This window comes from Acinonyx jubatus, chromosome A3, assembly GCF_027475565.1.
Source record: "Acinonyx jubatus isolate Ajub_Pintada_27869175 chromosome A3, VMU_Ajub_asm_v1.0, whole genome shotgun sequence".
In the NCBI taxonomy this organism is placed as follows: Eukaryota; Metazoa; Chordata; class Mammalia; order Carnivora; family Felidae; genus Acinonyx; species Acinonyx jubatus.
Window position 1 is genome coordinate 54,170,648 of NC_069388.1, and position 26,735 is coordinate 54,197,382.

Consider the following 26,735-nt stretch of genomic DNA (forward strand, 5'->3'; position numbering starts at 1 on the left):
CCCATAGAAACAGGAGGATGGTGGCTGCCAGGGGCCGGCGGGAGACTGGCCTGTTGTCTGAAGCCACTCCTCTGACGCCTGGCAGCCCAGCCCTCTCCGGCTCCTGACAAAGACGCTAACAGCTTACTTCATTCTTCTGAACAAGCATCCTCACCTCTCAGTTTGAAAAATATGGGATAACAGCCGCCGTACGGGAAAACCACAGCAGCAGGAGAAGCGAGTTCTGGTCTACCTCTCTTGTTCAGTTAGCAGTGTAGCGCTGGTGGGTCCCTTCATTTTGGAGGCCGGGCCTTCTCGTCTGCAGAATGAGGTTACTTGACTAGATTTTGTTGAATGTTCCTTTCAGATCTAATATGCCAAAATTCTATGAATCATGCTTCTAAAACTACCTTCTGAAAAAGTTTAAAAAATAAAGCAGCAGAATGAAGCTAAACATGTTTTAAAAATTGTATTTACAGGGTAACCTTTACGAAGTAGCATTTAAAAATAAACCGTCTCACAACTCAAACGCCCGATAGTGTTGCCCTCACACTGGCCGGCAAATATTTATCATATGTCTGCCGCGTGCCGGGCACATATACACAGCGTTTCCTCTCCTCTCCTGTGAAAGAACACTTAGCGCTTCTTCCAGGTAAACTTTCTGCGGGCTCCCTCCTGGCCTGGCTTCTTCCGTTCTCTGACCCGTGGATCGGCAGTCAGCAGTCCAGCTGCAGTGTAGAGAGAGAGGCCTTTATGAACCATGGAAATAGCACGCTGCCTAGCCGGAAAGCAACCAGACCTGTAATAATTTACCAGCCTGGAATAAATCTCATGAGAGCAGTTTGCTTTCACTCTTTTAGGACATTCTCCCCATTTCGAGACAAACACCAGCTACGTTGTTTGAGTCTGCTCTCCTTACTTATCCCATGAGGGCCATGGGTTCTTGTAGTTTTTAAGCCTGTTCAACTTAAGTCTGCTCTTATGTGGGCGGGCACTCTTCACTGTGACTGGACTTACGTCGCCGACTTATTATTACAGGTGTGGAAGTTCGAATGGAGAAGAGGCAGAAAAGCAGCACTGTGTGGTGAAGTAAGAGGGAGTATATGGGCACTATAGGTTAAGAACATGAGTTCACAAACACATACAGTATGACTTATCAAACATATCTGAGAAAAGAAACTTCTGGAAGCTTCCACTCTCTTAATCATCAGGAGCTATTAAGATTTCTAGGCAATTAATGTGCCCCAGTGGTGGCTGGAACCACAGATTTCAAGAATACCAGTGATAAGAAAGCTCTTACATTGCTTTTAGAAATATGTAAACAGACCCCAGTCTTTCAGTGTCTTTCTCACTCTTCCAAAACTAGCACTTCTTGTCACTGCATACAGGTGCAGGTATCTTATCAGGAGTATGTGAATGGCCATAAAGCAAAGGGAAACCTCAATCACTTGTTATGTAAGTTTTTGCATTTACTTGTCTTTAAAAGGCATGGAATAAAACAGTATTTTGGACAAAATGCAGACGTGACTTGTCTAAATTCTAGTTTGACAAGTGTTATTATAAATAATAATATATAATAAATAATATAATAATATATATTATATATATAATATATATATTATATAACATATATAATATATAATATATAATAATAATAATATAATAAATAATAACACTTTATTACTTTTTAATATACACAGTAAGTCAAACTAGCAGAACTGTTAAGTAAGGTCCTACAAGTTACTTTAATGACTAGATATGAATCCCACAAAACAGTGGGTTTCTTAAAAATCAATTTGTTTACAGACTTTTAAGAGACTTAAAAACTCAACTAACTTAAGCCCTAAGCGGTGCTAATCTGCAGCACGGAGTGAGGACCCATCGGCTCCTGTGGGAGGGCAGGGGGTGCAGAGGCCAGCTTGCGTGCCCAGAGAGGAAGTGCAGGCACAGAGGCGCTAAGTGACTCGCCCAGGCCATGCAGCCAGCACTTTCTTCCCTTTGTGAACAGTTCGAGGGTGACCTTCAGCTAGAACTGCCCTGATTTGTAGTTAAGTGTGAAAGTGGGGCCCTAATGGACATATTGACTGTGTATTCTTTCTCACACTGCACAGACTCTTGTATTCATGGTGAGGTGACAAGAGTGTTGCAGTGAATGAGACAACATAAAATTCACAGCCACATCACAGTGGAAAAACAAAAATCTCCAATGATGTTGGAAACAGTATGGGCTTGGTTATTACACCAAACAGTTACAAATTTCTATGATGAAACAATCACCGGGGGGCGCCTGGGTGGTTCAGTCGGTTGAGCGACCGACTTCGGCTCAGGTCATGATCTCATGGTTTGTGAGTTCGAGTCCCATATCAGACTCCGTGCTGACAGCTCAGAGCCTGGAGCCTGCTTCGGATCCTGTGTCTCCCTCTCTCTCTGCCCCTCCCCCACTCATACTCTGTCTCAGAAATAAACAAACATTAAAAAAATAAAAACAAAAAAACAAAAAACCAACAAAACCCATCACCGGTTCACCTGTGAAACACAATGGAGTAGCGCCTGCTACACTGGATAAGAGGTTAGGCCTTAAAGGCCAAAAGAAACTTTCCCGGACGCCGGGAGGACCTCCTTTTCTTTTTTTAATTCAAACTCACCTCACAGAAATCAAAACCATGAAACACTGTTATGATCCTGGAGCACGAAAAGAGAAGCCAGCAAGCAATCTGCGATACCAAGTACTCTCTGATTTCCGGTAACTGGTGCGGGACTCCGTGACCACTTACAGATCGCGCGGAGACAGCTGCCCCCCCCACCCCCAACTCCCACCTCAGCGCGTACCTTGTCTCATCCACTCGACCTCTTCCTCGGTGACAAAACTGCACAAGGCTTTGGCCATCGCCAAGCGTATGGCTCCCGCCTGCGAAGACCGCCCACCACCCGACACGGTGCAGGTCACATCGTGTTTTCCAAGCCGGTCCAGGAAGTGGAAAGGGAACATCAGCTGTTCTCTAAAACGCGTCACAAGGAAAGGAAGTTTACTGTAAAGATACCCGCTTTAGGAACTGCTCACATTCTCAACATGTATACAAAGCGTATGAGGCTTGCCAGAGATCATACTTCACGGCCAAACCCATTAAGTGAAGGACAACTGGTATTTCTGATACTTGGAATGCGAGGTTGACTCCTTCTTCCTGGATACGGCGATATACGCTCTCTCACTGCTGACCCCTTTTTCTCTCAGGAGAACCTTGCGAAGCTCGAGGATAACCTCGTAAAGAAGCCTCAAAGTGGGGGACCTCCCCTCATCAGCTGAATCTCTCTGGATTCAGTTGGCAAGCAACGTCAAATGCCATCTGGACTCGCTGAACAAGGCATACCATAAATACCTGTCTAGTGTATGCTGTTCATCCTGGTGTGGTTGGTTTTTAAAATTCTTGGCACCACATTCCACTCCTCTCACCCCCACGCTCCCCCCGCCGAAACACCCATTCCTATTACCAGTTCTCGAAGTGGCGGGGTCCCACTACCCGCCGGGTGCCAGGTGACACCGCACAACCCCAGCCAGGCCTGCTTCCCGCAGCAGTCAGGGAGTGCCCACTCGGGCACGGGCAGGCACCCCCGGATTAGAGACCGGAACACAGACACGACACGGCCCTGGAGCTTCTCTTGCTCAACCCAGCAAGTATTCGAACATCATTTATGTACCAGGTACAGTGTTCACCACTGCCTCTGTCAGGGACTTGGATTTTGCTATTTTTTCTTTGAAGTTTTTTAAACCTTTATTTATTTTGAGAGAGAGACAGAGTGTGAGCAAGGGAAGGGCCGAAAGAGAGGGAGACACCGAATCAGAAGCAGGCTCCAGGCTCCGAGCTTTTAGCACAGAGCCTGATGGGGGGCTCGAACTCACGAACTGCAAGATCACGACCTGAGCCGAAGTCGGATGCTCAACCGACTGAGCCGCCCAGGCGCCCCTGCTATTTTGCCTTAATACCTCTACTGAATATTTAGCAAAGCCGATTTATATTGCATTTGCTTGCTTTATCTGACGGTGTGGCTTTTTCTGGACCCCAAATAAAGCTTATTGTCCCACAGTGATGCTGAAAGACTGATGCGGACGGGACATTCACATTGTACTCCTTGGACTGCATGAGAAAAATAATCGTATGCAGATACATGGGCAGAACCTTCTCTCTGAACAAGACCTTCCAAGAACATAGTTAACTGGAGTTTGCAATAGCACTGCTTCAGTAGGGATGCTGTTTCCATAGCACACGGAAGGTCTCTGCACTGCCCAACGCAGGTAAGCGGTCAGTGACAGGTAAGTGACATTAGTAAGAGAAGCTCTGGTCACCCACTTGTTTGGGAGCGTAAACATTTATCTGTCTTAATTCCTAAAATTCTAAGCTTCCCTAACAAATGCTTACATAAAGAAACCTAGACTAAAATTCAGAAGACATACATTTTATCATCGACTCCAGATATACTACAGTGACTGAGACGGACCAGTCAAGGTAAGACAGACCATCGTGAAGGGTCTGGACGGTTGGGAAGCTGGTGCACACGGAGGAACAAAACTAAATTTATACGCAGATGAAAAAACACCCAAAGGGAAATGATTATCTACAGCTATCAATTTTCGCTCCTCTGGACTGCAAACGAACATAGGCAAAACCAGCCTTCATCTTCTCTCAGGCATCTCAGAGGAAATCCTGGGTTAAAAGAATCAAATTTGGGGTGCCTGGGTGGCTCAGCTGGTTGAGCGTCCGACTTCGGCTCAGGTCATGATCTCACGGCCTGTGAGTTCGAGCTCCGCATCGGGCTCTGTGCTGACAGCTCAGAGCCTGGAGCCTGCTTCAGATTCTATGTCTCTCTCATTCTCTGCCCCTCCCCTGCTCATGCTCTGTCTCTATCTCAAAAATAAATACACAGTAAAAAAAAAAATTAAAAAAAAAGAATCAAATTTGTTTTGTTCTTTGTTATATAATCAAAGTTATTTTGAAAAAAAAAAATAAAAATAAAACGATTTCCTTTCTATCTTCTCTGAACACTACCCCTTATGGCACCAATTCAAAAGCCTGTAACTTAGCATCTGTACAAACGCATACTTTTTTTTTTCTGTAACCACTTAGAATGCTAACCTTATCTCCCCTATTACATGGCTGGTGCTGTGTGAGGAACGTGTTTCTTTTGTACAGATGATCAACTCAGAGTTGCTTTAATGGTTGGCTGATGGAGCAAAGGCCTTTCCAAATCAGAAGGGCTATTAATCCTTGTATCCCACAGTGCTAGGCACATAGTAACAAATGTGTAAGTGACACATGAACGAATGAACAAGTTTTCTGATAACCCTGGGAAGGCAACACAGTCAGTGCTCCCAATGATCTGTCTGCTAGGTTTGTGCAAACAGCCTGAAGAAAGGGCCCCGGAGAGACAGCTAGCAGTCCAGCGGACTTTCAGAAGAGCATCTGAGAGATGAAGTCCAATTCTCTCCTACTGACTAGCCAAGTGACCTTTAAGTATCTGGGCAAAGGTCACACAACTAGAAAACAGAACTAGAAGCAAGATCATCTGATTCTCCATTCAGCTGTCTTCCTACTGGTCAGTGGTCGCCTCGCTGCGGAATCTGTAAGCTCTCGAGCTGCTTCCGCATGAGGAAAGGCCAGCCCACAGCTAGCACAGCTGCCCCAAATCCCTGCAACCGCTTAAAGACGAGATGGTCTGGGGGCCCATTCCCGCCAAGACTAGCCTTAGGCTTCCCAGAGAAGAAGTTTCTTAATGACAGAAATCGTTATCTTCAACAGCTCTGATCTCTTCACAACGCCCAGAACAGGACTGAGTACACGGACAATCCTTAGCAGATGCCTGCTGAATTCAGAGTGAAAAACAAGTTCTAAGGATTGTAAGACTACCATTTGATTGTGAGACCAAGCCATAAACTGAGACTTGTTAAATCATCGGGAGCTCTATCTGAAAGCAAACTGACAGTTAGGGTCAAATGCCATTGCTACAAGCAGTTCCCAATGCTCAAGTTCTGGGTCTCTCTTTGGCTTTTCTGAAGGGAAAGAAGGGCTTCCTCCACCCGTCTCCCTGCAAGAGGGACGGCAGAATTAGTTCACTCTGTGAACTACAAGCTGAACGGACTTGGTTACTCTTTGACCCAGACACATATGGCAATAAAATAAACATACATTTCCTGAAGTAAGTATGCAGTCCAGAAGCTTGCACTACACTAACAGGGTTCTCTCTTCCTTACATAAGCATGGGGATCGTAAGAGCTCCTGCCCCCTTTCACCTTAAATAGCACACTACACATTCAGGGCACAGGAGGATTAAAGAGGAGGGCCTGATCATGCAGAACTTGTGTTACCTGTGGATAAGGACAGTAACTACTAGAAAAATAATAACCATCTCCAAAAGAGGCCTTTAGATAGTGACTCTCAGAGATCAAAGAGGATCATGTTTCGAGGACTTGAATTCTGATACCTGTTTATGATTAATGTCTGTTTCTCCATGGGCTACAAAGTTCCAAACATAAAGCTGCCATATATTTAGCCCTGGGAACTAAAGCAAAGCCTGATGAGCTCCTATTTTAACACATAAACGTCAGGTTTCATTGCCTGCTCAATATATAATCAATTTCCTCTGAGTAGGAAGAAATCCAAAGTGACAAAGCAGACTTTTTCTAATATTTCCCATGTAAGGGCCAAGGTTGGTTTTTGTTGTTTTGTGTGCATCCACTCCCCCCACCCCCCCCTCCCCCCCCCCCCCCCCCCCAACTAGGGAAACACAAGGTGGTAGTCTACTCTTCTTTCATCTTCTTTCATTCTGGCATAGTCTGCATTCCAGAATGTGAGCTACATCCCAAATACTCCACTTCCAGTAGGAGCTGATGAAGAGAGGAGGAAGATTCAACTGATGAGGAATTCTAGAGATGCTTTTCCAAAACCTGAAAGGCTACATAAAGAATAGTGGTAGCTTCCCTCTAGCTAGTTTGATAAATTAATTACACTGGTAAAGAGAAACCATCATTCAGACATACATAACCGGAAAATCGGAAGCCCCCTTAATATAAAGACGAAAAGCAAACGCAAAAGCAGAAACTAACCTGTCTTGTGTCACTGGGAAGTAAAGCAGATAATCGATTCCATTTACTTTTATTCTTCCACTTCCACGCTCATAAACAACGGCTTCTGCTTTTGCACTCTTTCTTTTACCTTTAAAATATAAAATTTCTACCAGGGAAAGTCTTTTAAGATATTGGCCGTTAGGCCAATGCTTTGAGACCGATAAAACAACATTAGATTCCCCCCCACACCCCAGAATGACAATATATACAGGGGGTGTAGGGAAGTTCTAGAATTACTGTAAGTCAAACAAAAACAAAACAGGTGACTACACCATAATCCATGTAGTAAAGCTTATTATGGGGTAGTTTTGTTCCTCAATTGCGTTTTAGGAATACCAAAATGATTTTCAATCAGTTTCAATAAGCAGTGAGATAATTCCTATGTATTTATGTTACTTGAGAAAAACAACCAATTTACAGTGTTTGTCGTTTACAATCCATCAGAGTGTATTTAATCCGACAGCTTTTACAAATATATGAGGGGTATGAAAAAATATCAGCAGTAGAAATGAAAGGATTCCTCAGGAAAGGTCCCATTTCTTTGAAAACACTCGTTTCTTCAATTTTGAAGAACTGCAGGTCTATCATGTAACAGGGTCGGTCCTTAAAAGCAGCAGCAAAATGAATGTCCGCCTGGCCACAAGGAAGAAGGGAGGCGAGGACCACGTTTCACGGATTCGGTACCTGATAAGCAGATTTCCCGAGCATTTTCATTTTACACAGGAAACCTTTATTAGGAACGTTTTTTCTTTCTGGCAGTTGAAAAGGTGAAAATAAAAAGATTTAACATAGATCTGCGAAAATAAAGTGCTAACGTGATTGTGTAGGCACACATCCACATTTTTTTCTTGGGGCCTTAAAAGGTTCAGATTTTCAAAACTTCAGTAGAGCCTTGAAAATCAGAAAATCCAATGTGGCAGCAGTGAAAAACAAAACAAAACAAACAAACAAAAAAAAACACAAAGAAAAAAACCCCCAAATGAACCAAATGAATACCAGGGAGCAAGAGCAAATAAAAATAACTATAGTTTCTCCATTTTCACGAAATTAATTTTCTCTCCCCAGAGTGTCATTACCTTCGCTTGTGCTGAAGGCCATTCCTTGCCCATCATACTGCAAGGGTTCAATCAGCTGTTTTCTTGATTGAACAGTTACACTCCTACGAAACCTCTGCACAAACTCTTCTTCTTCGGCACTGCACTCCGCTGTCAATAACCTTTCTAGCAGCCGAATGAACTGTGCATACTGCAGACAATAAAATAAAAATTCATTAGAAGATGCAAGTGTAATTGCATTTGCTAAGTTTTTTCTATTTTTGTATACTTGATCTTTCCGATGTTGCTTTTCTTGATGAATTTTGACAGGATGACACCCGTGCACCTTCACATGCTGCTTTTAAACAGCGTGCAGATGCAACGCTTTCCCTGCGTACCCGCCGTGCCCAGGCTTTTCTCTTAAGAAACAAAAGACACTTACCATGCAAAGAAAAGTCCATTTCTCTGTATTCTAATTACATGAAATGGAGACTTAAATTCGTTTAAAAACATATTTAGATGATCTTCAAGTGTAATTTCTACTCTTTTATTAACTGGATCAAGAGGAGGTTCCAAAATAATTTCCAGTAAGTTATGTATCGTAAAATGGGAAGAGTTTGATTTTGAGAAAATGTACCTCTCAAATTATATTTCATAATATATTTGGCAAATATATCTTTAGCTGTTCAAGCTGTGTTACTTTAATGTTTATGATTTCCTTTAAAACCGAACAATCAAGCTATTTAAAAATTCAAGAGATACTTGACTTAAAGGGCAACCTCTTGAAATAAATTATCCCTGCTACTCTGTGCGTTTTTTTTAATAGTTCTTGAACATGTGATTAGAAAGTAAACAACTTGGTATTAACCCCTTAAAATTAGAAGCCACAGTAATCACTCTAAAGTGTTTACGCAGGAGACAACTAACACTGGAGATCCTTAGTTAATGTGCAGTGTGAGACTCAATTTTTGATAACCTTATGTATGTTTTTGTCAGCCCTAAAAATCACACTCCTCTGTCACCTCTGACTTCATTGTGAACATCCGCCATTAATAATTTGAAATGTGGAGAAATCTCACCAGTAAGATTAAACAGATGGCTCCAATGACTGCTTCCTGTGCTGTTACCACACAAGAGAAGGGAGTTTTCTGAGTAAGGGTGACATACTTTGCCACCTGTGGTACCCGGCCTGACAAAGTTCCGTTCTCGCCCTCCATTTACAGGCCTGCGTCCTTGGCTCTCAGTGCTTCTCTGAATCCCACCACACACTGACTGTGAACGTACAAAGGAGTACCTACAAGTACAGCATTGCCTTTCTCCGGGACCAGGGTGAAGGTTTAAGAAGTCCCTGCCTCCCTCATCTGGATACCAGCCATCCGTTTCAGGATTTCTGTTGCTATCCAGGACCCTAAAAGTATAGAAGACTATCGTATGCACTACATATACTATCTATGCATGTGATATACACGTATTTTATATATATATATATATACACACACACACACACACATGTATATATATATATATACACACATGTATATATATATGTATATATATACACACACACACACACACACACACACACACACGTATATATATATATATATATATATACACACACACATGTATATAAAATGTATCTATTTGTTTTGTCTTTCCTGTTGCATACCTGTAATGAAGTCCTTGGGTTGTCTTCAAAATGGGAGAAAACAAACAAACAAAAAACTAACAACCCCAAACTTGTAGTATAAAGATCAAAGCAGCCAGAAAACAGAGGACACAATGAAATGACACGTTCAATGAAGAAGCAAAGAGAGATTTTTCAGTTAGATCCATGCAGCAATACCGACTTGGCAGTTAGGATATTAGAAATTAACTCCAGATCCACCGCTCACCAAATGCCTGACACCTTGTTAAGCAAATTGCAACGTTTCCAAATCATTAATTTCTTCAATATGTTAAATGAGAAAAAGAGCAATTTAAGTACATGACTTAAAATCAACACGGGTGGCAAGGTACTAACAATGTTAGCCAGTGCCATGGAAGAAAAAAACCCTTCTTGGAACAATCTGTGAAATTTACATTCAAATCTTCTAGAATAATCTAAATTTGGAACACCCACATATGTAAAACATCAAATTTCCTCTGATAACATTGGCATGTATTAGAACATTTAGCAAAAGACTCCAATTAAAACCTAATGCGGGAGCACAAACTTTATAGGGTAGAATACTCCCCAGGGAGCTGTTAAAAACAGGAATTCCAGGACACCCCTAGACATTCTGAGGTAGGTCTGAATCTTGGGAAACCGCATTTTCTAGCCAGCATTTCAAATGACTGATGCAGGTGGTGTTACAGATTCCAAGATGAAAACTACTGTCCTTACAGATCCTGCACGCGGGTCAGCCGGGGAGCAGCAAACTGCATGAAAGTAACCAACCGTGTGCTCCGTTCTTTTCTGACTTAACCTCTGAGGATTCCTTCTACTTACCACTAGCTTATACAATCAGCTATCTGCTCCACCGGAGAAAGTGAACACTGACATCTGCCACAGTCCCCTAGAACAACTGGCCGAGCACACAAAGGCACTTACACACGAGGATCTAGACACCAGGCATGTCACTTTCCTGACCACAGTAAGGCCCTGTGGCAGAAATCAGCTGTAAATATGTTCTAGAAAGGAAAACTGTCTTAGGAACACCTGCGTCTGAGAAACATTACTATGACGATCCTAAATACAGCAATTGTCTGCATTCTTATGGCACAGGTCCCCTTAAATTTAAAAGATTAATTACTCACATCTTGATCTGACAGTTTTTCCACTAACATTTCTTCTAGTTCCTCCTTAATCAGCCATCTGCTGCCAATCAGGTCTCTGTTAAAATATCACATATATTCTCTTTTAAATTAACCATGCAATTAGAGTTGTATCACAAAAGATCACACACGTAGTAGCGATTCTTGATTAGAAAACAAATTTTTGTATTCTAAAGCCTTAAAACCCAAGTAAACTATTTTTGAGAAGTGTGCTTAGCTCATGCCCTTATTCTACTTTAGAAAAGATACGCAGTCTAGCAAATGTTTTGTTTGAGGATTTAAACATGCCACTGTGGAACTCATGTGATACTAAAAGGTACCAGGGTTCTTAAAAATTTAAATGGTGCTTACTTTTCATAATTCACTTCAAAAGAGAAGTTATGGACACAAAGTTAGCCTGTCAATGGACTAAAGTAGTATTAAGTCCAAAGAGCTAGGGGAAGGATTTACGACTTAAACAAGGGATGCTCAAACATTTGTCTTCTGCCTAAGAAAAAGTTAAGTGAATAGGCCAAAATAACCAGGTTGACAGATCTAATCCATCACAGTCTTTCACTGTAGATCTAATCTGATTCCACTGCCACATGGAAGTCCAAATCTTTGTTTTTGGTATTTCAGTGAATAGGCAGCTATATAAACAAAAATTCTAAGGACATCATCTTCAAATATAGAAATGAAGTGTCATTTAATACATAAATCTGGAATGCAGATTTAACTTTAATATCAACTTCCCCCCAAACAAAAAACTCACCTATTATTCTGACTCCTAAGTTGAATCATTAATGCTGAAATAGCAAGCAAATTCCTAGCCTTTAAATATGCCTAAAAACACCAACGACAAGTGTCATGTTTTTCATTCAAATTTTTCATGTTATTTTTTTTAATGTTCATTTATTTTGAAGAGAGGGAGAGAGTATGAGCGGGGGAGGGGCAGAGAGAGAGGGAGACACAGAATCCGAAGCCGGCTCCAGGCTCTGAGCTATCAGCACAGAGACCAATGTGGGGCTCGAACCCAGGAACTGTGAGATCATGACCTGAGCCGAAGTTGGACGCTTAACTGACTGAGCCACCCAGGAGCCCCAAATTTTTCATATGTTTTAATGCAAGAGAAGAACTTACTTGGTTTTAGTTTTTTCTGAAAATAGACCTTTGGCTTGCAACTGATTCTGACGTTTTTCTACATCTAGTAGCTTTCCATATGCTTCCTGTGGCAAATAAAATATACACACTAAAATAAGAGACACAGTACATTATTTCTACTTCTTACCTTCCCTGTGAGCAGCCTTCATTTCAGAAGTGACCTCACATAATCTAGCTGCACAGCAAATAATACTGAAAGTGCTTTTTAATTATACTATTTCTCATTCAAACTAAAGGACAGTAATTTCAATGAGAATTCTGTATCACACGCAGTGCCATACTTTAACTGATTTTTAAAAAACCCTATAAGAAATTTACTCTGTAAAGAACTCTATATAAAAAAATACCAGTGAAGTTGGTAAAAACAAAACAAAGCTATGAACTATCTTCCTTTAAGTTCCACGAGTAGGACCAAAAATTTTCCTTTAAAAAAAATCATAATTTATATAGCAATATGCACTTTAAACTTAGGGAATTAACCAATAAAAGTTATGGCATTTGTAGCTGAACTACTTATCTAATATTCAATATTTACATAATATTTAAGTCCTCACCATGTTAGTCTGTATCTTAAAAAGTTTGCTACTACGTTTATTTTTCATTATTTGATTTCTTTCCATTAATTTACTTTCTAACAAAGACTGAGTATTATGTCACTTGTTAAATTATAATGCAAACGGGAAAAACTGCCATTTCGTTAGAACTTGTAAAAAGCAATAATCTGGCAATGAAGATTATCTAGAAAATACATTTTCCAAGAAATGAGTTGACAAAAGCAGAATCACGTAAATTGTCTCCCAGTTTTTTTGACTGAGCAAATTTAACTGAGGACTCACATCCACTATGTGTGTACTCATTTATAATTTTTAAAAATTTTTTTAAATGTTTTACTTATTTTTGAGAGACAGAGTATGAGTGGGGGAAGGGCAGAGAGAGAGGGAGACACAGAATCTGAGGCAGGTTCCAGGCTCCGAGCCACCAGCACAGAGCCTGACACGGGGCTCGAACTCCTGAACCACGCGATCATGACCTGAGCCAAAGTCGGACGCTTACCCAACTGAAGCACCCAGGCGCCCCCATGCATTTATAATTTACCATCATCTACCATACAGATACCCAATGAGTAGACATTTTCAAAGCATGAGATGGAGGTGACATGACTTTTATTTTCTTGCTGAGAATGACCCCTTCCAATATCATTAGCTAATGTCAGGTAATGAAGACACAGCTTATTACCAATGGATATGTCCATTCATATCTCAGTCTTGAGAATTCCAAATTTGTGAGATGCGACTTTTTTTTTTTAATTTTTTTTTTTAACATTTATTTATTTTTGAGACAGAGACAGAGCATGAACGGGGGAGGGTCAGAGAGTGGGAGACACAGAATCCGAAACAGGCTCCAGGCTCCGAGCCGTCAGCACAGAGCCCGACGCGGGGCTCGAACTCACGGACCGTGAGATCATGACCTGAGCCGAAGTCAGCTGCCCAACCGACTGAGCCACCCAGGCGCCCCTGTGAGATGCGACTTCTTACACACACACACACACACACACACACACACACACACACACACAATCACAAGGTTGTTGACAGAGTCTGTTCTAGGAAAAGGGTACGTGTCCCTTTGCCCTGGTCTGTGTATGTACCGGTGTGTACATTAACAGTGTACGTGAGTATCTCAAACAGAGTGAAACCATCGCTGGGTCAGTAATTCAAAGGTAAATTCCCAGGGAAGACGCAGCAGCACACAAGCCTAGCACTGGTTAGAAATACAACCTCTCAGGTCCCAGCCCATACTTTCAGATGAGGAACGTCTGAGGGGGTGCCCAGCGACCTGTTTTAATGATGAGCCCAAGTGGTATACACTGCAGTTTGGATGTGAACGCTAGAAGTACCAAGAGTCTAGTTCAACACAATACAGCGAAGGGACAAAATCAGTTAATCATACTCTAGTGTGCACATTAAGTGTAACAATGTCTACAACTACATCCGAAGTACAAATGTATCACCTGTAGCGGCACAACTACAGCGGTCTACCCCAAAGAAAGCAAAGGCAAATGTGAACCACCCACGTGTAACATGTGTGCCTGCTACTCAACTTAAAACAAAAGTTTACCACTTCTCTCACAAGAATTATGGCGAAGCCTCATTTGACTGTGCTGCAGGTGCTTTTAACTCACTTTAAAAGGCTAAGATACTGAGTTGTGACCCCAGCTGGATGCCACCATATCAGAATCATTTCTGTGCAACTGTTTCTAGAAAGTAATTCTCAAGTGCTCTGAACAGGTCAAATAAAGGAACAGGTAAACCAAAGGAAGAAACGACAACCTACAAAACGAATCCTGCCCCACTTGTACGAAGCAGAACAGACACGGTGCCGAGAGCACCTCACCGTGCACCTGGCACGAACCCGTCAGCAGGCAGGACATCAGCCACGCTGCCGCACCTCGGCGTCTGGGAAAGGGATAGCGCCAGTCTCTCTGGTCTGCTCCAGAGTCTGGAGATTCTGAGAATATGTAAGTCAGACACGTTGTATCTTTCAAACACAGCTAAAAAAGTTGTCCAAGAGAACACCAACAATAGTAATAACGATGCCCTCCCCTGCTGGTAAGGCTCTTTTGTTATTTTCTGTAATAACTAAGGCAATAATAATAATAATAGGCCTGCCTCATAGTCAAAATTTTTTTTTTAAGTTTTTACTTATTTTTGAGACAGAGAGAGACAGAGCATGAACGGGGAAGGGGCAGAGAGAGAGGGAGACACAGAATCAGAAGCAGGCTCCAGGCTCTGAGCCATCAGCCCGGAGCCTGACGCGGGGCTCGAACTCACGGACGGCGAGATCGTGACCTGAGCTGAAGTCGGACGCCCAACCCACTGAGCCACCCAGGCGCCCCCTCATAGTCAAATTTCAAGTCAGTGTGTAGGCTGCTAAAGTCACCACCATTTTCCAGTGACTCTGGGCCAATTTTTAGGCCCATACTCTTCTTCCCATTTTTTTTCACTATACTATTATTACCTTCCAGGGTAATATTTAGCTCCATAATAATTTGTTAAATAGTCCAAGTGAAATAATCAGAAAAAAAAGTGTGTAATATGAAAAAAAAACCCATGAAAAGTACATGCCAAATTTCAAACACAGTACATTCTATTCATTTAGGGCAGATGCTTATACTTTGATGGTTGTAACCCATCGATTTACACGATTCTCATTACACCACCCCATATACTTCTTCAAACAGGAAAACACACGTCAAGTACTTAGCACAGTGCTTGACCTGTAGTAACGGTCAAGAAGTGACAGCGGGGGGCCGGGGGGGGGGGAGGCGTGGCATTCAAGAGTCTAACAATCGAAACAGTTTTACTGGTGTACCATTTCTATTTATTCTTTCTCTTCTCTATATAATAAAACCGCTCTTGAGATTCTATCTTGGTTAGTTAGAGACAACAGCTCTCTGGAAAGTAGACCGTATAGCTTCAACTCCCTGAAGAGATGTGTACTAACGTGTATCTAAAAATCCTTGAGGGTATAAAATATGCCAGGAACTGTCAACATCACAGATTATCACTGGTAGCTTCTGGTATATTGTTAAGTTTCCACTTAATTTTTAAAGGACACTAGAGAATCAGAGTGACCCCACCTACACTAAGTTTATATACTGTATTTAATAGTATAATTTTCAAATATGACAGGAATAACCCAGATGTGAAATGCTGAATCATTAATCACAGCTATGATTAATATTTCATAAAATCAAAGCAAGCCTATCCACCCCTCGTGTCATCAGATTTCCATAATGTATGAGTCAAATTTAGAAGGTGCCTAATTTGAAAATACCAGATGCTCAGGTTGCAGAAAAAGGATACTTAAACCAAGCCCTCCCCGAGCATAAGCAATATGATTTTTAGTATCCTTCTAAAATCTGTTTTGGCTGTATTAATCATGTAGAAATTCCAATTTTAGGCAAGGTAAACAAATAAAAATTTCTTGTGGGGGTGGTATAGGAAGTCAACTGTATTTTGATACCCAAAACATACAATAATAAACTAATAGTAATTACCATCTTAGATACTAGTTAAATAACAGAAAAGTGACCGACTTAAAATATGTTGTTTAAAAAAAAAACCCACAGAGAATTCAATTCCCTAACTAGCAATCTTCTCAATTTTTTGGCTACTGGCATATACAAAATGAAATGAAACAAACATAATATATAATTCATTTGTCACAGTTACTGCTATTTACCTAATATTCCAGGTGACATACTACCCTAGACCCTTGCTATCACTCTGTTAACACAATAGAGCTACAGAGTCTTAAAAGAGCATGCAGAGATAATGTCAGCACCAATCAGGAGCTTTTTAAAAATCAGCACTTGGCATAGTTTTAAAGGAGTTCTTTCATAATACCTCACTGTGAGAAGGATCACTATTTTAACTCCCTTTTTAAAGATAAGGACACTATATCAAAAAGTTTAAATATTCACCACAGGGTTACAAAGAAGATGTAAACGACGTGAGAATTTTGTCATACTAAGTCCCCAGGACTTTGGCTTATTGGGAGTCTGGAATCTTCACATAATGAAGCCGCATGCTTCTGGGGCTGCTGTTCTCGCGCTTTATGAACACAGAAGGTTACTGAAGTCATTTAAAATAAACCAGAGAATTTCTAAATAAGTCAGCCTTCCTTCAAAAGGCAAATGAATCCCATTTATGCATAAGTTATCAGGATTAGAATTACTTGGTTTTCTTTCAAATTTTAACCTTTTGTTTTTTTTTCACTTCAGCAGAATAGTTTAAATACATAATGATCTACTTATTCCTTAGTTTCATACTTTTTTGGGTACAAATTCCCTATGTGGCCATGTAATTCCTTCAATTTATAGAAATACTTTGAAAATCATCCATTGTTTACTGCAAACTAGTCCTGAACGTGAGGTTTCTATAAGATGCGCAATTCCCAGGGCCGTTTTTAGAGATGCACAATCATATCTTAAAAATTGGGGTGAGGGGGCTCCTGTCAAAGTTCAAGCAAATGCCTAATGTATCTGACACCTGTTTGCAACATCAGTGCCACCTTTCCCAAGTACTGGTCTCATGGGGCGTTAACAGGTGTTGTGGGTAGGAAGGGTTCCGTGACCCATTGTTTGAGCAGCAGTGGGTCACTGCAACAGGTTTCTTTACCGAAGGACTTTATCGTGCTGTCGCATAGCTCCTTGTTAGAGCTCCCCAGGGTGCAATACGCAGCACTGCCAAACTCACTCAGTTTCAGAACCTTTCTCATGACAAATAGTTGATAACTTGTGTTTCTCAACAACCACTTTGGGAAAGACTGCAGAAGACACGCCTGGACTTAACGAATCATCTTTTACAGAGGGTTCCCACTTCAGAGTCAAATAATCACCTCCCGTAATGAAATTTAAATAGTTTTCAACTCACTTTTAGTGAGCGAACTTAAAATTTTTCAAAAGCGTGTGTCTGGCATTAACGAGTGACCCGGAATTCACATTTCCCTACAATTAAAGGCCCTGCCCAAACTCGACCATGACTGTCCAGGCTGCAGGTGCAGTTGTCTTGCTCATGGGTCCAGCCTTCTTTGCCACCAGCACGGTCGGCCTGGCCAGGCTCCGGCTGCTGTGGACAAGGGGTACGTACGTAGCCCCGGCAGGCTGGCCGACCCAAAGGCAGACCGCCCTTCCGGCCCGTCCCTTAACTATGTACACACGGTCCTCCTCATCTAGCCCTCAGCTACTCCCAGCTCAGTCGGTCCACGGTACAGCATTTTCTTTTCTGCACAAACACGTGTATTCTCTTTAAAAACTCTTCCCTTTCCTTTACACTCGGGCTTGGCTGTTTCAGGAAAGTTCTCTCACTCTCCCTTTGCTTCCTCCTGCCGCGGCTGAAACCCTAAACTGAAACTCTAAATCATGTCTGAAAAGTATACAAGTGCTACTCGTCACATGGCTATTAAGGAAATGGAAAGCCATCCATTTTGGGTGAAAAAAGACAGATGAGCCAGTGCCAAGCAAGCGTGGAGCTCCCTTTTCAGTACTCAACCATCCTTGGAGAAACTCCCTGAGTGTCTTATTTCTTCTTCCTTAAACCACTTTTTACTGCTTAAGACACGACCTGTTTGTACTGTTCTATACTTTTTACATTACATAGGTACACCTTATTCACTACTGGGTAAAAGAAGTGGTTTTTTTTTTATTGACTTTCCCAGGAGCCTGAGGACATACATTGTCTCCGTAGGAAAAAGGGAGTTCCAACGAAGGGGGGTAACATCCTTTAGAACGTAAAACACATCTACGAAGTCTGAGACTGCCACGGATCGGCACGTTTCCTCCACTTTACGCTTTCCTATCATGCTTCACTTCTGGGAACAATAAATTGCTTTCTTCTCGTCCTCATCTTCCCTCAAAATCCTCCCGCTTCTCCACAAAGCCCGGATGGACTAATGATAGGCCAGTGGGAGACAGTGTTCACTAAAGCATTATATGTTCTCCCTCACCGTAAGCCACACCAGGACTCTCTCGTATTAGCCGCTGTAAGGTAATAGATAAGCTCCATACACATACAAACGGCGACCAAATACTCAAAAGAGGAACCGGCATTATTACAGACGATAAAAAGGTTAACTGATGTCAGAAAGGTCTCCTGGCAGAACTGCATACAGGATCTAGATCTGTGGGGGGGTTTTTTGAGTTCTGTTTCTGCTTTGTTTTGACTGCCATGCCTCACACAATTACAGTTGGCCAAGGATGAAAACCGAGACTGGCTCAGGGTCTTCTGACCTGGTCACGTGGTAAGAAACTACACCAAAGGGACACGGTAACAACGAGGATACACTTCCGAGTGTTTAGTGCCCGCCTCGGTCTCTGGGGGCCAAGTCCTTGCTGCGTGGGACAGCAGCATGGGGCTCGCTCTCCCACAGAATGGAACACCATCCACCGCCCTCCAACGGAAGGCAGAACAAAGGAGTCGGCAAACACACGAAGCGGCTTCAAGTTGGAACCTTTTACTTTATACCCAGTGCGGCCTCCCCCCACAGAACCACTTCTGCAAAGTGGCCAGTCAGTGAGTATTCATTCAGTCACGTACTGTTTCGAAGCAACAAAGGGTATCTGGCATGATCTGGAAAACGAGGCCGGTAGGACTGCAGTTGTGAATTCGAAATAAAACTGGCCACACATGCCGCTGAAGTGACTGGCGTATGTTTAGGGAAGCATTTAGCCTTTCTTCCCTACAGAAGTTCACCTTAAAATTCCATTCGAGAAAGTTTGGGAGATACAAGGTTTTACTAATTATCTGAACTACACGCTCAAGTGAAGCCCGAAGATCTGTGATTCGCGGGTGTGAGCGAAGCCCCACGCTGCGAGGGGAGCCAAAACCCCTGACGAAATAAACCCGACCGAAACTACCGAATTTAACTGACACAGAAAAGCCCAAAGAACTCTGCTCTCTGCGACACAAACTGTATTACTCAAAAAGGAAAACAACCACCACCACAACAAAAAGAAACAAGCAACAAAACACGTTTATTAATGTAATTCGACCTTTGAGTCAGACTATGGCAGTGTTTCATCTACGGAGAAGCCGACCGGTTTCTGGAGCGGTACCTTTCCAAAACACACACGGCAGCCAAAATAAAAGTTGGGCCTCTTTTGCAATGTGTAATTTCTTCATTATGATGGAACGCAACAAAATATCTTGCCCTTGGGTCGCTCAGTTTCAGCCCAAACAAATGCAAATGGCTTGTCAGATGACAGCTGTTTGATAAGGCTCCTCCACAAGACCTGCATGCTTTACTTTTTTCCGTGAAACTTGGGATGAAAGGCAGAAGGCAGGAAGAGAATTAATGTAGCATACAGTCTAAAGGCAATGCTACAACCGTGATTAAGTAGAAAAGTTAAAAGGCACAGATTTTCCACAGCTTCGCTGCGTGCAACCCATCCGTGTAACAAGTTGACAGGCCGAGCGCGTCAGCTCCATCATCCCCTCCGACAGCTAAAACGCGGCACCGCATCCCTTTTCAGAGAAAATTTGCGTCTGCACCATGAAGCGTTGTACATTATTTCTTAGCACTGCAGGGGGCTCAAGTCCATATGGAACCTTCACAAATATTACCACAGATCAAACCAGCGGCGTTGGGAGGCAGATTTGACATACCTATTTAAATGAACAGCAGGGGTCCTCGGGCAGCCTCGGGCGGCGCGGAGGAGCTCGGCGGAGCGCCAGCCGCGGCTCCATTACTCAGCAAAGACACCCTCTACATTTATCATTCATTTCATTTCTGCCAGGGCAAGAAGCTCATTTGCCCAAGGTCAACAAAGAGCGAAAAGAAGGTTTTCTTTTTTTTTTTTCTTTTTCCCCAAGAAATAAATGTACCTGACAAGGGGGGATTTTTGTCCTGTGGGTTTGTGGCGCACAAATAAACACCGGGGCGTCCTGAAACAGCAGAGTGAATGTGCGCCTGGGAGTCAAGCAACCTGAAATCTGACGGGGGACGGGGGAAGCCCGGTGAATGTTTTCGCAACTTTTAAAAATGACATAATGAAGAAAATAAAACTTGACATCGTGTTCTTACGGTGAACGGGTTCTGCTGTTGAAAACTGGATATTAGCATCCAGGCCTTTCATTCGTGGTACCCTAGGGACTTCCCAAATCTGCCATCAGACACCTCTAGCTCTGAAACAAAATAAAAGCGGGTCCCAGTCCACTCAAATGCGGTTGCAAGTCAAAGTGTAATAAAATCATTTCTTAGGTCTTGTGGAGTCACAAATTCTAGATTCCTACACTGCCTTCGCTTCTGAAAAGCAAAAATTATGTATGAATAAACAAAAAGCACAGACAACAATTGGACTCTCTCCCACGGTAAAGGCCTTACAGCCCCTGACAGCAGCATATACTTGTCCCCTTCCCTGCTTCGCCCTTTACCTTCGACGCACACTCGGGCCTTATTACTGAGCTGAGCACCTATCCCCTAAAATGATCTTAATTTGGAAGTAACAGCCTTTGAAGGTCAAACCGCCCTGATATAAATTCTGTGATGTTTACCATTAGCAAAAATGAATTAATAAAATATAAAGCTTTTCAACACACTGCCTTACCTCTAGACGTCTTAGTTTTAGTTCAATATGAAACATACAAGGTAAGTTCTGAAGCTGACTAATCTCTGATATAATTAGTCACTTACCTTACGGTTCATATTATTAATCATAAATGTAATATACTTACGTGCATTAGTGAATAATACGACTGTTTGCCAGTATAGAAGAGAAAATGAAATGGACGGCCATCTTCTCCCCACTGGATTGCTAATGAAAAGCCAGATGGGAAAAAAATAAACAAAAATAAAAATATACACAGAGAGAGCCCAAAGAGCTGTATTTAACTGAAGGTAAGACAGGTCTATAATTCCGATTAACTTTTAAAATAACAAAACAGCATTGATATATAGTATTTTAATACGTAGTTCAGCATGTTTAACATGTAAATATTCAGGATGTTTAAAATTCCATATTCATTAACATAAAACAACGTTTATATCTGGTAACATATTCCTATATATTTCACCATGAGAATTTCTAGAACTTGTTTTAAATAAACACATATAAAATAGCCCAAATCTTCTTGTTAGAACAAAAACATTTAAGTTTGGCTGTAAATACAGTACGCCCCCATATTCCTTAAAAGGAAAACAGATAAAGTCAATGACATCGTACATTCAGGACATTAGGAAAAAGCACACTATAACAAAGGAAAACACTAAATGGATTTTTCCATGCCACATTATTTGTTCCAACTCTGTGGTGACATACCTCTGAGAGTTTAAACGTCTAAAACAGAAGGGGCCCCTGAAGGTGTTATGTGTAATTCCTTTTGAAATACAGATGGTCATTCACATCTAATAAACACCAAATAAACTGAGGAATGGAGTCACTGCACTACATAAACCAAACCTAACTCCACATCCTTTGCCCTTATTTCTACTGAGTTGTTTCTTGGTTAACCATTTGTGGGAACACCAATATGTTAAAGGTACACTCCTCTGTCCACTACATAAGTTGAAAACTCTTTTCTCCCAATCTGTCACCCACCTTTTAATTTGGTTTACAGGTCTTTCATAACCAGTAAGTTTAAAATGTATATATATGTGTGTGTGTCTATAGCATGTGTATATATAGCATGTGTGAAACATAGCACGTGTGACACAGTCACTTCCTCCATGGCACCATTTCTTGACTGTTTTTCACTATCACCTCTACTAAGAAGTCTTGTTAGACATTTCCCGCTCTAAATGCCTCTGTCTCCATGAAATTTCAATACCACAAATACACTGCATATTTGTTGATGTACATGGTGGCCCTCTGGAGGGCCATAAACATTGTAACAGCTCAGACTTTTCTCACCTCCTATGCACCCTTTTATGCCACCTCAGGGACAACATCACTCCTATTGAGCGAGCATGCTTCAAGACTTTGGCGTCCTAAAAACTATTTTCCTATATTTTCTTCTGGAATTTTTATTTTTTTCATGTGCAGAAATTTCACCTCTATGAAATTTGTGTTCGTGAGGCAGAAATCCAAGTTATTACTCTGTCCAGCAAAGAGCCATTATCCCATTACTCTTCTGATACTATGCTTTGGTGAAATACCACCTGTACAATAAGTAGGATATTTTTGTCTTCTGAGGATAGCTGACATTACACATAGGCCACTTTAAGTGAACATACGTAAAATGAAGACCAAAATTTCTAATAAATTATGAAGGAAAGTCTTGATAGGGATTTCAGCTTGAAAAAGAAAACCAAAATCTTATTTGCCAATGGCTATGGATGAATTAAATACTTCTCCCACATCATTTTCATAGACTTCATGAAATCCTGCATATCTTCCAAGATTTAGAACTTTACTCTGCAATCCGTTTTCACTGTATCGTTAAAGCATTCAAGTCCGAATGTGCCCTAGAAAGATAAAACTCATGGCTGCAGATACGACTCTACTGTAAAACTTGGAGGGGTTTCTGAATTGGGTCTCATTTCATGAGTGTGAGTGCGTGAGTATGTATGTGCGTGCATGTATATATATTTGATTTCATGATATTTCATTCAATCTAAAGATGTTCCAGATTTTAAGATGCCCTATCCTGTATGTTCTATAAAGAGAGAAGGAAAAAAAGCTGATCATCATAGTTTACGTCAATTGTAAAATGAGTCCCGTTGTCAAAGATCTTAAAATTGAAAAACTGTCTTAGAATTCACATCAACAAGCATGCTGACGCTGAGTCCTCTAATCTGGTCCACTGGTCTGTCTGTCGGAATACTGCACCACTACCCCACATGATTCAAAGAAGCCTTTGCTGCATTTTGATAGCTGGTAGGGTAAGTTTCCTTCATTATTCTTATTTCTTTTTAAATACTTCTCGCTGCTTCTTGCACATTTACTCTTTCGAATAAAGTTTCTGAGTTTCCCCCAAAAGTCCTACCAGGACTCTGATGAAAATTACGCTAATTAATACTTTGAAAAGAAGAAGCAACCTTGCAATCTTTCCTTACAGGAACATGAAGTCTTTCTTCCCAGCTATTCAGATTTTCAATTATGATCTTGAAGCTGCATAATTTTCAACATAAATCTCTTGCATGTTTTTGTTAACTTGTGTCTGTGTTTAAGTTTTTGTTGTTCTGGACACTGCCCCCTCCCTCATTTAACTGTGTTTTCTATAAAATTAACTTTACACAATATACTCTCCTTTCACTATTTTCTTAGACTTTTTGGTTTAGAATATTTCACAGCAACAGTGAGAGGAAGGTAGAGATTTCCCATATACTATCTTTGCCCCCACCTATGCATAGCCACCATCATTATAAACATGCCCCCTCCCCCCCACTAGTGTGGTATTCTTGTTACAAGTGAACGTACTCTGTCTGGCCATAGTCCATAGTTTACATTAGGTTCATTCTTGGTGTTGTATACTCAGTGGGGTCTGGATCCACCAGTATAATATCATAGAGTAGTTTCAATGGCCTAAAAATCCTCTGTGCTCCACATACTCCCCTCAATCCCCGGCAACCACTGACCTTTTCATGGTCTCCATAGTTCAGCCTTTTCCAGAATGTCCTATACTTAGAATCATACGGTAGGTAGCCTTTTCAGTCTGGCTTCTTTCACTCAGTAATTTGCATTTAAGTCTCCTCAAGGCTTGACAGCACCTTTCTTTTCAAAAGTGCTGAATAATATTCCGTTGTCTGTACCTACCACAGTTTAATTATCCATACACATACCAAAGGACATCTCAGTTACTTCCAAGTTTGGGCAATTACAAATGCAGCTGCTTTAAACATCTGTATGCAGGTTTTTGTGTGGTCTTAAGTTTTCAAGCCTTCTGGATAAATACCGAAGAATACAAGTGCTGGGATCACAGGGAAAGAGGATGCTTAATTTTGTAAGAACCTGCCAAACTATATCTTTCAGGGTGGCTGTCCCATTTTTGCATTTCCACCAGTGAAGAATGAGAGCTCCTGCTGCTCAACATCCTTGGCATAATTTGATAATGTCAGTGTTCGGGTTTTGGCCATTCTAAAAGGTGTGTAGTGGTATCTTAGGGTTGCTTTAATTTGCATTTCGCTGATGCGAAGCATCTTTTTATATGCTTACTTGCCACGCATAGATCTTCTGTGGTATCTACTAAGAACTTAGGCTCATATTTAAATTGGGTCATCAACAGTAAGAAATTACTGTTGAGTTGAAGAGTTCTCTGTGTATTTTAGGTAACTGTCCTTTATCAGATAGATCTTTTCCAAATATTTTCTACCTCTTTGTGGCTTTTCATTCTCTTGACAGTGTCTTTCTCACAGCAGACAATTTTAATTTTAATGGAATCCAGCTTATCCTTTGGTGTTGTATATAAAAAACCATGGCCAAACCCAAGGTCTTCTAGGATATTAATTACTGATTCAATTTTCTTAACTGACATAGGCCTATTCAAAGTGTCTACTTCCGGAGTAAGTTTTGGCAGATTGTATTTTTCAAGGAATCGGTCCGTTTCACATAGGTTATCCAGTTTGTAGGTATGGAGCTGTTCATAGTATTCCTTGATTATCCTTTGAATGTCCTGGTATCTGTAGTGGTATCCTCTCTTTCAGTTGTGGTATTTGTAATCTGTATCCTCGCTCCTTTCTTTTAGTTAGCCTGATTAGAGGCTCATCGATTTTACCGATAACATAAAACGGATGTATACAATCTATGATCAAAGAACCAGCTTTTGTTGATTTTCTCCACTGATTTCCTGTGTTCAACTTCAATGACTCCTGCTGTAATTTTTATCATTCTTTTTCCTTTACTTACTTTGGATTTAATTTGCTCTTTGTCTAGTTTCCTAAGATGGAAACTTAGATAAGTGATTTTAGATCTTCTTTTCTAACATATGCATTCGATGCTATAAATTTCCCTCTGAACATTTCTTTTACTCACTCCTCTCATACAGATTAAATATTAGAATTCTCTTGCCAGAGGCAAGGTTAAAGTTTATAGCTCTGGACTCTCTGAGTATATGTATGTGTGTGTGTGTGTGTACACACACACACACACACACACACACACACACACACACACATACGCACACCTACTGAAATAGAACTGTCTGCATGGTTTTTTTAAAAAACATGAGTGATATTAAGCTGTATTTACCCTACATACTTGCTATAGACCCTTTGTCTTCCCCTGCCCCCCCAAATTCATGTTGGAACCTAATCCTCAATGTGCTGGTATTTCAGTGTGGGGCTTTTGGGAGGTAATCAGGTCATAAGGGCAAAGCCCTCATAAATAGAATGAGGAGTGCCCTCACAGAAAGAACCCCAGAGATCCCTCGTCCTTTCACCATGTGAGGACATAGGGAAAGACAGTGGTCTATGAACCAGGAAGCAGGCCTTCACTAGAGTGAGATTTTGGATTTCCCAGCTTCTAGAACTGGGAGAAATAAATTTCTGTGATTTGTAAGCCACCTGGTATGTGGTAGCCTGAATGGACTAAGACAATACTACAGCATTTTCACTTGCTTTTCTCACCCAACAGTGTGCCTTATCTGTACTAACACAACTAGAACTGCCTCTCTCGATCATCAGCATATTACTCCACAGTAGGATTCTCTGACAGTTTAGTTAGCTATCCTGAGTTGGTGAACATTTAGATTGTTTCTAGTTTTTTGCCGACACGTAATACTTACAGCTTCCAATCTGATAAGGGATAATGGTTTCTTCTCATTGTTTTATAGAGCATGGTTTCTGATCTGATAGTTTCCTATGTTTACTGGTTGCTTGTATTTTCATTAATGAATCGCCTATTTTTCTCTTAAGCTGTTTTTAACTTTAAGAGTACTTATTCTAGATAACAGACCTCTGTCTTGTTTCAAATTTTCTCTAGTTTGTTGCTTTTTTTTCTTTTTTTTTTTTAAGCTTATTTATTTTGAGGGGGTGGGGAGGAGCAAAAAGAGAGGAAGAGAGAGAATCCCAAGCAGGCTCCATGCTGTCAGGGCAGAACCCGATGTGGGGCTCGATCTAATAAACCGTGAGGTCATGACCTGAGCCCAAATCAAGAGTCTGACACTTAACTGAGCCACCTAGGCACTCTAGTTGCTTTTTAAATTTATAGT

General features: G+C 41.3%; 1 protein-coding gene across 1 annotated transcript in view; it reads right to left on the reverse strand.

Moving 5' to 3' along the window:
• Window positions 1-433: 433 nt before the first annotated feature.
• MRPS9 (mitochondrial ribosomal protein S9) overlaps window positions 434-26,735 on the reverse strand; it is a 64,723-nt gene continuing 38,421 nt past the window's right edge. Inside the window, exons 5-11 of the mRNA XM_015075535.3 lie at window positions 21,324-21,403; window positions 12,067-12,152; window positions 10,930-11,005; window positions 8,173-8,341; window positions 7,076-7,184; window positions 2,809-2,978; window positions 434-707 (exon numbers count right to left, since the gene is read on the reverse strand). Of these exons, the coding sequence (XP_014931021.3) occupies window positions 616-707; window positions 2,809-2,978; window positions 7,076-7,184; window positions 8,173-8,341; window positions 10,930-11,005; window positions 12,067-12,152; window positions 21,324-21,403 (782 nt within the window). The 3' untranslated portion in view covers window positions 434-615. The remainder of the gene's footprint in view (window positions 708-2,808; window positions 2,979-7,075; window positions 7,185-8,172; window positions 8,342-10,929; window positions 11,006-12,066; window positions 12,153-21,323; window positions 21,404-26,735) is intronic.